The sequence below is a fragment of the Pezoporus occidentalis genome, unplaced genomic scaffold (genome assembly GCF_034315485.1).
Source record: "Pezoporus occidentalis ecotype Australia unplaced genomic scaffold, CSIRO_AGI_Poc_V1 ctg124, whole genome shotgun sequence".
NCBI lineage: Eukaryota > Metazoa > Chordata > Aves > Psittaciformes > Psittacidae > Pezoporus > Pezoporus occidentalis.
In genome coordinates, this window is record NW_026913038.1 from 1407957 (window position 1) to 1418243 (window position 10287).

At 46.1% G+C, this 10287-nt stretch overlaps 1 protein-coding gene across 2 annotated transcripts; it reads right to left on the reverse strand.

The window, feature by feature from the left end:
- Nucleotides 1–3636: 3636 nt before the first annotated feature.
- Nucleotides 3637–8621, reverse strand: LOC134157995 (serine protease inhibitor Kazal-type 6-like). Of its 2 annotated transcripts, XM_062607546.1 has the most exons (4): nucleotides 7543–8621; nucleotides 5422–5447; nucleotides 4483–4595; nucleotides 3637–3710 (listed from the first exon to the last, which is right to left on the reverse strand). In XM_062607546.1, the coding sequence occupies exons 1-4, from the start codon at nucleotides 7598–7600 to the stop codon at nucleotides 3665–3667; spliced, it is 243 nt and encodes an 80-aa protein (XP_062463530.1). In that variant the 5' UTR covers nucleotides 7601–8621; the 3' UTR covers nucleotides 3637–3664. The 2 variants fall into 2 exon arrangements, with proteins under 2 accessions (XP_062463530.1, XP_062463529.1); XM_062607545.1 differs by lacking the exon at nucleotides 7543–8621 and having other exon boundaries at nucleotides 5422–5756.
- Between the last annotated feature and the right edge of the window lie 1666 nt (nucleotides 8622–10287).

Consider the following 10287-nt stretch of genomic DNA (forward strand, 5'->3'; position numbering starts at 1 on the left):
GAAGTCAGCCTAACAGCCAAATGCTTCTCCTGGGCTCCTACTTAAGCACTTCAGCAGCAATGGGGTGGGGGAACTGTTGGCAGATTCCCAGCATCTGGGAGCCATTTCACCCCAGAGCAGGCTCAGCTGCTTCCTAATCCTTAAAGGACCCAATACACCTGACACTGTCTTGCTGCTCCCTGAAGCTGTCACCATCTACATCTTTTCAGTCCCTTGCAATACTCTGCAGTTCTCTCAGCTACTCTCTGAGCAGTCCTTTTACATGTCCCCATAGCTCAGCCTTCCCTTCTGTACTCAGTTTTGGGCCCTACCACAGTACGAGAAAGGCAATGAAAAACTGGACTAAGTTCAGTGAAAAGCCACCAAAAGAGCTGGGGACTGGAGCTCCACAAGAAGAGGCAGGGGGAGGTGGGCTTGTTCAGCCTGATGAGAAGAAGGCTGCAGGGGGCATAGGAGGAGCCTGCCAGTTAAGAAGCAGGTTAGAGAGCACACAGATCCAGGCTCTCATGGTGGAGATGAGACAGTTGAAAGGACAGAGATTGAAACCAGATACAAGGAAAAATTTCTGTACCATGATGACAGTGAAACCCTGGGACAGGTAACCCAAGGAGATGGTGCATGCCCCACCCTGGGAGGTTTTCAGTTCTAGGCTGGATAAAGCCCTGAGCAACCTGATGCGACCTCACAACTGACCCTGCGTGAGCAGGAGGTTGTACCAAATGCCTCCCAACCTGACCCAGCATGCCTTCTCTTAGGGAAAATGGGGTGAAGCAAAATGATAACCAAGTCCAGAGCTTCCTCTTCAGCAGGGCTGTGGGAGCCCTGCATTCAGCACCACCACCCTAGGATCATCCCATGGCAGCTAGAAAAACCTTGTCAAACACTGTGAATGTCAAGGGAAAAAAGTAGGACAAAGGACTCAACTGAGTTGTGACAGTGACACGTGCCTGTGCTGGGTGAGGAGGAGGAAGTGGTGGAGCACACAAGTTAAATGGGCCAAGAGCCTGGACACAGTAATCTATCAGCTGCATCACCGGCAGAGCGAAGCTGTGAGATGGCAATACATCCTTCCCCTTCTGCCATGTGCATAGCCCGGTCACAGGAGGGTGCTCAGCTGTGAGCAATGGCTCCTTTCAGTAGGGGCAACCATGCACAAATTGAATTCTTCCATTATTTTAACTGCCAAGAGGGACTGAGTGAGCCGCAGGGAATGCAGGGCCCTCATTCTGCTGCAAGGGGCAGTGGCTGAGGTGCTGGGGCAGGTCCCACCCCAGCCTCTGCCCCTTCCTCCCTAGGCAGAGAACAAGCTGTGAAGATGCTCCTGTTATCCTGTTATCCAGTTATCTTTCACTCACCTTTCAAAGCTGTCAGAACCCCCAACAAAACCCAATACAATTTAAAAGGTGAAGGAAGGAAATCTCTTGGCCTCTCCTGAGGAGGAAGTCTGGGAAGTTTTCCCAACTGGGGGAATTAATTTCCTCAAAGGAGACTACTCCCATTCTCCACTTCCCTGGCACAGATGCAGGATATAGCAGTTGGGTCTGTAGAGGTACATTATTTGCTATTTGATTTGAAAAGCAAAATGCAGGATGGTTGTCAAGTAGTGAACTCCTGGAGTTTGTGTTCTCTTGTGATCTGTCCTTGTTATCTCAGCCTCCTCCAGATTAAAATGGATTAGATACAGGAATATGCTGTGAGCCACTCAGACGTAAAGATGTTCCATACCCCCTCACTCATTAAAATGTCACTTTTCATCTTAAAAACGGGGTGGGTTTGCTCCTGTACACTGAATATGGTGCTGATCCAGAGCCATGCAACATAGTAGGATCACCTAAGGATAGGTCAGTAAGGAGAGGACATGCGGAGGTCATCCTGGTCCAAGCGGGAAGAGGAAGGCCCTTCCTCTTTCCCAACATGTCCTTCACGGCCATTTGTCCTTGTGCAGGAGATGCTGCTTGCTTCCCTCGATCTCATCCATGTTCCAGATGTCTTGCTGTTGAATTTACCACTGTAACATCTGAATGTGAAACCAAGCAGGTGTACTTCCCCTGGCTGTACCAACTGTGATACAGAGATGGTAAGTCTGCTTCCAAGAGAGCATGGAAGATTTTGCAAGAATCCAGTAGGTTGGGATGGGAAAAAGCATCAGGATCAAAGACAGCTGGTCCGAAAGAAGCTCCAAACCAGCCAGCATGGAATTCTGCCTGCGTGGTTTAACCACTGCCGCCTGCATCCTGCCTGTAAAGTTACCAAATGACAAAGGATTTGCCAGAATTGGCATCACAAATGTGAATATCAGAAGAGAAGCCAGCATTAGGTGTGCTGAGAGCACTGCTAAGACCTCTCTTTTTAGGCATTGTGCACCAATTGAGTTCAAAGCCTGGATTGTGGCATGATAGGCAAACACTCCAGCTCTGTCCAAACAAGGTCCAGAGGTTTAGATGCTCAGCATTTAGGTGCTTGCAAAAGATGTTGACCCCTGAGGCTCATGATAAAATCTAAAGCTCCCTTTGAAAGTTAAGTGTTTAACATGAAGGAGCTGGTGTCCCATTGATCTGCTGCCAATGTTTTAACAAGGGGATGCCACAACTATTTCCCTGTGTGAATTTTGCTCAGTGAATGGGGAGAGACTATAGAATTCATTTTCTCATGTTTGCACAAAGGAGGAATTTCCAGCCAGCACCAAGAAGAGAGAGGGCAGCATGGTAAAATGTAAAGAAAGGAATAAAGCCTACTTGCATTAAAAACTGTAAATAAATACAAATACTGGTGCCTGGAAAATCAGGGTCTGTGTACGATGAAGGGGGAGTTGATTCCAGAGGTGGGGAAGGAAGCCCACAGCTCTTCTCCAGGGAATATGTTTGGGGGTTTTTAATTATTGACACTGTATGCAATCTAGTGCTCTTGTAAATACAATTTTATTAGCATGAGAAGCCAATGGCTGCAGGAAATTAATGCTGGTGAGTTCAGCTTCCAAGACAAAGCATTCTCTTAGAAGGAAGAAGAAAGAGACCGATTTGGAAAGAAGAGCCTTGCAGCTTCTGCCTAAAACCAGCCTCCACCTGCCATCTTCTTGTTGCAGGCTTAAATGGAGCAATATTCCCTAGTCTCAGCTTGCTTGTCTCTGGTTTCCAAAGGAGATGAGGCATATGCAGTCACGCTGTTTACCAGCTCTCCTGTCACCCTCCCACAATAACCTCTGAGAGAGGAAAGAACATGTCTATGGAGGCTGGGTAAAGAAGAAAGGCACCCGCTGTCACCCACCCGCTGGGATGGGGAGAGCTGGGCAGGAACCCCTGAGGTGATCGCACTGCTTGGCTGTCCAGCAAGCGTGTACCAATTTGCCAGGCAGGATGGGACAGAGGAACTGCTGTGGACAGGAGGACACAGCCCATGGGAGCCGTGGGAATCGCCGCTCCGGCACAGGGAGCGCCTTGCTTCCCAGGAGGAGGGTGATGTAATACCATGGTATAGCAAAGCCACGCATTAGGCTCCAGCATGGCTCTACCAAAGCACTTTCCTGGGAATTGCAGAAAAAGGAATCCAGCCAAAGAATTGCGTTGAGCTTTATTTTATTGAGCAGAGATGGCGGAGATGAGGGCAAGCTGCTCTCCTGCCCGTGAACAGGTGTCTGTGGCTGTTGCTGCTCGGTGACATTGAGGACTCAGCATTTCCCCAGGTGCTTCAATCTTATTTTCCCTCCGCTTCTCCTGTAAAGGAGCAAGACAGTCTTAGACAAAGCAGTGTAGGACAGATGCAGCAGTGTGGGACGAGGAGCTCATCCCTCTGAACAGGACCATTTGCCTGACTCATGCTAGTGTACCCTGGTGCCTCACAGGCAACATTAAGCCATTTTCTCCTCTCCTTACTCCTCTCAGATTTCCCCTAGGATAAGGCAGCCTTGAGTGTGCACCAAAAGTTAAGGACTTCTAAGGAAAACTCAATATTTTTCAAGCACATTCAGTCCAAGCATGTGGCTCTGATTGCATCTTCTTTAGAAGGTGACAGAGCTCAGCAAAAGGAGGAGCTCAGGTTCCTCCACTGAGATTTTATGTCTTGTTCCACAAAGTCCATTCAGACTTTCTTGGAATAATTTGGCACAGCTCAGCTCCCGCATTCCTCCCAACACTTCTCAGTATCCAGAAGAGTGGGCAGTGAGAGTTGCAGCCCGTGGCATATAGTGGGAAATGTGCATCAAATTAGTGTGTGCAGAAGGTACAGGCAGGATGCAATTGCCTCCCAGGCCCCGTGCTGCCTCTCAGCATGGCAACCAGCAGCGTGCAAAGCCTAGAAATGAATTTAAATTAACTTGCATTCACACAGCTTCATTCCAAGGAGGAAATATTCTACTTGCACAATGCAGGGGCTGATCCCTACAAGAGGAGCAGTGTGGATGCAGGGCATCCCCTCCATAAAGAATATCATTACAGACACGGAAGGAGCTAATTCTCTGTTATTTCAATCCCCTCTACTTCCACTTACAGCACTGCCTTGCAGAAGGCACACTTGTTTCCGTATGTGATGCCATCCGTGCCACAGTGAGGGTTGGACTCCCTTGTGCAGTACACGCTTCTGTTTACGAACTCTCTACAAATCTGCAAAAGGAATAACAAAGCACCCTTGCAGGACTCGCATAGTCTTTCTTTCACTTTCCACATTGGATAAAGGTCACTAGTACAATGCCTTTTCTGCCAAAAGGACTAAAGCATCAGTGATGACACTACCTATTTACTGAGGGAAAAAGCCCTGTCAGAAAGGAGCAGAAGCAGTGTTTCAGGGGAACTTTTGCCCCATATTTGAGGAGGGAAACTGCAGTCACCTGAGAGAAGTCTTGATCTCCTGAAGACAGGAGTGGATTAGCCTAGGCATGTAGGAGAGGAGTCAGCACAGATGCTCTTTCGGGCGTTTGGCGCCAAGTTAGCTCAATGCTGTATGGCTTCATGCACCTTGCGAAACCATCACTCAGCGTGGTGCTTGCTGAGCTTTCTGCCTTCCCAGTGAAAGGAGAATAAAACCATAGTCTATTTGAAATCAAAACTTGTGTCCATGAAATGTACAGGTACTTTGTGTCTGGACCTTGTTTGGAGGGGTAGAACACTCTCAATGGTCCATTTGTTTCATGAGAAGGTTGGAGCAAAGCAGACAAAAGTGGTGCTGTGTATAAACACAACCCTGTGCAAGCACCCTAGACCTAATCATGAGAAGCATTTGCTAAACCAACCATCTGTTTCCTTCACCTACTTGCTAATGTGGCCACACATAACATCTCTGGTACAATGGTGAACTCCCCAAACTGTTGGAACTTCTTGGAAGCACCCACCTGCTCCCAGCAGATATTAAAACCTCTTTACCATGCACCAAGATCTTACAAACCCATTCCTCCAGACAGTGCAGATTCAGTAAGCAGAGAACTGCGCTAACCTCTTCAATGTCTTGACCTGCAACATCTGCAATAACAAAAAAAAAAGAAAAAGAGAAAAACAAACAGACATTTTTCCATTTCAGCATTATTTTCTAATGGAGGTGAACTAAAGCCACAAACCCTTTATGCAAACAGTGAAACACACACCAGGTTTTTCCTACTCTGTCATTTGGTGCGGCGGAGGAGGGGGCAGGAAATGCATTATCTGAATTGCTTTTCAGTATTTTGCTTTTTTGAAAAATGTTACTAAAATACCATGTAATCAGTCATTCAGCTGCTAACTGCACCTCAGACACATAACCCAATCTCCTGGAAGGCAGCCACTCCCGGGAAAGTGAGCTGCCATATCGGATCTGGAGCCGCACTCAACAGAGATTTTAAAGCTGTATTGACTTTTAAGGCTTTTAAGCTCCTGCACCTCTGAACAATGAAAATGGCTGGTACTGCTAATGAGAGGGTACTGTGCAGGAGACCCCCTCCCATGCTCAGCTTTCCAGCCATCCTCAGCATAGCACAACCCAGAGACTCTCCCAGAAACAAGTCCATCCTGGGCAAGATACAAAGAGATGTCATGGGGTGATACAGAGCAGAACAGGGATTGCTGATCAGTAAGAGTGCAAAAATACACACTGTAAGACTCTGGGCTTGAAGCCAATCAGTTCATCCTTTGTATATTTCTGCACTGCAAAGACTGCAGCCAGATGCATATGTTGAGTCCTTGTTGTGAGACTGAGCAACCCTACCATGTCTCTAAGGGGAAGCCTGATGCTCAAGGGTGGGTTGATGCAGATTTGCAGAATTTGGGTCACAACACCGGGGAACAAATAGCCAGCATCTCACACAGGAATAGAGATTCAGTAGTGAGGTCACTGCCCGCTGTGATGGTGCTCTGGGCAGGAGATGGGAGGAAGCTGTCCTGCAGTTGGGCTCCCACAGACTGGAAATCCCATCCAACCCAGTCAGCTAGAACATCATCACCCATCAACCCACCTGACTTCTGCTGATTGTATTGCTCTTTGATGTTTTATCCCTGGTGCTGGTGTGTTTATCATGTCCCCAGGTTAGGCTGGGCTGGCTTAATTGTAAAGTCACTGTTATGGCTATCTGCATATTATTTACAAAATAGCTCATTAGATAGTTTTTATAAATATTACATGTGGCTACAGAAGACTTTGTGATGATGTCTCTTGACATCTGTTTATTTTATAGGAGATCACAGAATTTGCTGCTATTCTGCCTGGCCTTGGAAGGAAGCTTCAGCACTCTGACAGAACCCAGACCCAATTAAAACTCAATTAGAGACAGATGAATATTTCATAATGAATAATGTGTACAAAGTAATTCATCTCTTTTCTCCATGCACAGCTTGCCATTTTCTCAAGTGAATTCTTTATTCAAATTATTCACAGAAAAACAAGTAGGAATAATTCTTGTTCTGCACGCTCTTCAATAACTGTCACCACAAACTTTGCAGAGCTGGGTCAGCTGGACATAAGTAATTGTTAACACTGACGTGACCTATAGGTTCAAAAACCATCACTCAGCTTCCCCAGATCATCAGCGAGATGTGTAAATCTCCAGATAAATAAATGCTGGCTCCTTTTAATTTGCCCTCTTTGCTCTGACTCCTTGAGGACATTCAAATTTAATTTTAAAGCTTTTCTCTGCCACATAAGCAAAAGCTGAAACTTTCATCTAATTACATTTTCACATCTCCAAGGAAAACACCAGTACCAAGATGCTTAGGATCAAAACAAGAGCTGATGACCCTGAGGTGAGTGAGTTTCTTCTCTAACTGGTTCAGCAAAACTCTCCAGTGAACATTTGCACCAAAAAAAAACCCGCATCATTACGCTCTGCTTCAGTACATTTGTTGAAAGAGCAGCTTAGGATTTGCTCGCTGTGTCTCCCAGTGACACCTCCACTGCGTTATTCACTGCGGAGGCACATGAGGAGCGGAAATATGTCATATGAGTGAGCAAGTCCCGCAGATATTTTCTACTTGCTCAGCTTTATCTTCAAGCCTGTCATCCGGTGATGAAGGCTCTCTCAAATTTTATGTTGTCAGGAAAGGTTTGGGATCTGTTTTTCTTTTCTAGGCTAGGGAAAACATCACTTACCCGAGAAGAAAGAGAGCAGCAGCAGGCTGAGAAGCACTAAGGCACCTGTTGCCTTCATGCTGCAGGTAGCTGTTTAGTCCAAGCCAAGCAATGTATGCAGGAGGTGTCGTCTCAGCACTGGAGGCCACAGTGCACACACAGACCTGCCTTTCTGTGTATTTATGCTCCCATCCGTAGCTGTCCTCGTTCTCCACCTTAATTGTGAGAACTTCTCCACTTCATTTCTAAAGCCATTATTGGTCCTGGCCTTGTTTATGGTGCTTTAGGAATGCTGCCCTGTCCACATCAAACCTAGAAAGGGATAATTATATGAGTGATAGATGGGCTTGTAATATCTTTTTTTTTTTTTTATCTAAATAGTCACAGGATTCTCACAAGGGTGAATTTTCAAAGCAGTGATTCATCAGGGAAGCTGGTAATTTTCATTCTCTGGGCCCTCACTGAATGCCAGCTCTGAGGCTTTGAGTGCGGCGTGATGACACTCACTAGACGTTACGAAATAAATCACACCATGAGAATGTGTTGTCTGTGAAACCAATTATACGTTGTTCCCTGGCTATTTTTGAGGATGGATCTAAATTTGTTGGGTTGGGGTGGAGAAGCGCTCCAGTGTGACATGCTCTCATAGCTGTGTGCACAGTCCCAGATAGGACTGCTGACTCTCCCCCCTGAACTATTTAAACTCTAGCTGTCAGTGTTTTCCAGCTTTTCGCATTCACAAACATATGTTAGGGCTCCTCTCCCACAGCAAGTAGCAATGCAGGGAATTTGATGGGGAATTGGGAAACTGGAGATCTATTTCCAGCCAAATCTGCTTGAGGATTTGTGTTCAGCTCCACTATTTGCAAAATATATGTCCAGATCAGAATAAGCTTTAAATTTTAATATATTTGCCTAAGGAGACAAGGCTTAGGAGAGCAATGAGTCTAGATATATCTGATTATTAGTTTCCCCAGCGAATTTTGAATCTGCAACTAATTCTAACCATAGGAGTAAAAAAGAAAATAAATAAAAAATACATTCTAAGACATTTTTCTAACAACAGAGGAAAGATGCTAGTAACATCCTCAGCCAGCAAAGGAGAGAGATTCTGAGTGAGATCAATGTTATGAATGTCTACACCTGGGGAAGCATTACACTTTGCAGCTTGCTAGACATCTTAAAACCCACACAGCAGAGAAACCGTGACTGACAGGTGAATTCTCAGATGTCTATTAAGGGTGAGCTCACGACCCAGCCTCACATATAATTTAGTTATCAAGGCAGTCAGCCGCAGCGCCGTTCAAAACCACGCTCAGTTCTGCCGCTCGCAGCACTACTTGTTTGCCTTTTCTCGTTTCATACGTCACTGCTCACGACCACAGCCTTAGTACCTCAGTCCTTTATCTACCCAAGCGTTTCAGTTGCTGCAGTGTAATCGAGTGGCTAAAGCCTCAGCATACGCACCATAGGGACCAATCCCTTCCATGCTAAGGAAAGGAAGAGACTAAATTACCAACCAGGTGATTATTGTTATTACCCCTTTCCACTTCTTTACAGCACTTGAAACAGGCTACTTGCTGGCATGGGTGAGGGCATCTTTCTGTTCCTCTGACTCCTGTGGAAATCAGGAACGGACAAGGGCATATGTACCTTGTTTTGCAGGCCAAGGGGTGTAGCTGGGCAGTCTTGCTGGTGTCAAGCCAAGCACTTACTGTGCTGGGCAAGTATTATGTGGTACAACCTTTCCATCTTCCAAAGAGTTCTTGCTTAGAGGCTCTCAAAGCATCCTGGATACAGCCACATACCCAGTACATACCCATTTGCCCTCCCTGTCCAGTAGATGAGCAGCTCTTGTGTGGGCTTTTCCAAAGTCTTCTGAGCTCCTAAGCCAGTGTCTGTCTTCCTCAGGCAAAAGCTACCACTGCAGAGGAGGTTCATCATAGGATCTTGCTGTTGAAAAAAGTATTGTGCTATAACCAGAACTCCACTAGTCTGTGGCCACTTTATAAACCTCATGGCCAACAAGAAATGATGAGAGATGTCTTGCCATCTCTGTGTTCACATCCATTGGATACTTAGATTGTTTCTTACTTCAGTAAACAAGAGCTAAGGAAAAGGCTTAGAAATCACAGACTTTGCCCTAAATATCAGCTTTAGCAGCAGATATTCTTGCTAAATATCAAGAGAATGGGAGGTGGAGAAAGGGAGTGTGTGAGCTGTGGCTCTTGAGACCTTTTGCCTGGGATGTTTGCCTATTAACAGCTTGAGTCACCCAAAAAGATGGCACATCATCATGAACATTCACATATATCATTGCTCCTCCAGTGCACCCTTTAGGCTTCACAGAGATGTTATCTCCATAGCTCTTTTCCCAAGATAGAAAGCATTTTGGAGCTACCAGCACATCTTCTGGCCCTTCTTTTCAAGGGTTAGTAAATCCAAGACCTTTTCTTGAAGGGTCCTTTATCCTACCCCTGCCTCACATACCCCCAGCACAACTTTTCACATCTCTCTCCCCAAGAAGCTGAAAGCCTGAGCCCAGTCTAATTTCTCCTCAAGTTCTCATTAGGCTCATTACAGCCTTACCCAGCTTGCTGCAATTTTGTGCTGATCAACACAGTCTCAATGGGCACACCCTTCAAGGAAGCAGCAGTTCCTAATTTTCTTTCCTATGAGATAGCCTCCTCCCTTTGCCATAAGCCTCCTTTCTATAACACACTGCCAGACCTGTCTCTTGCCCAGGTCTGACAGATAGGGCTGACT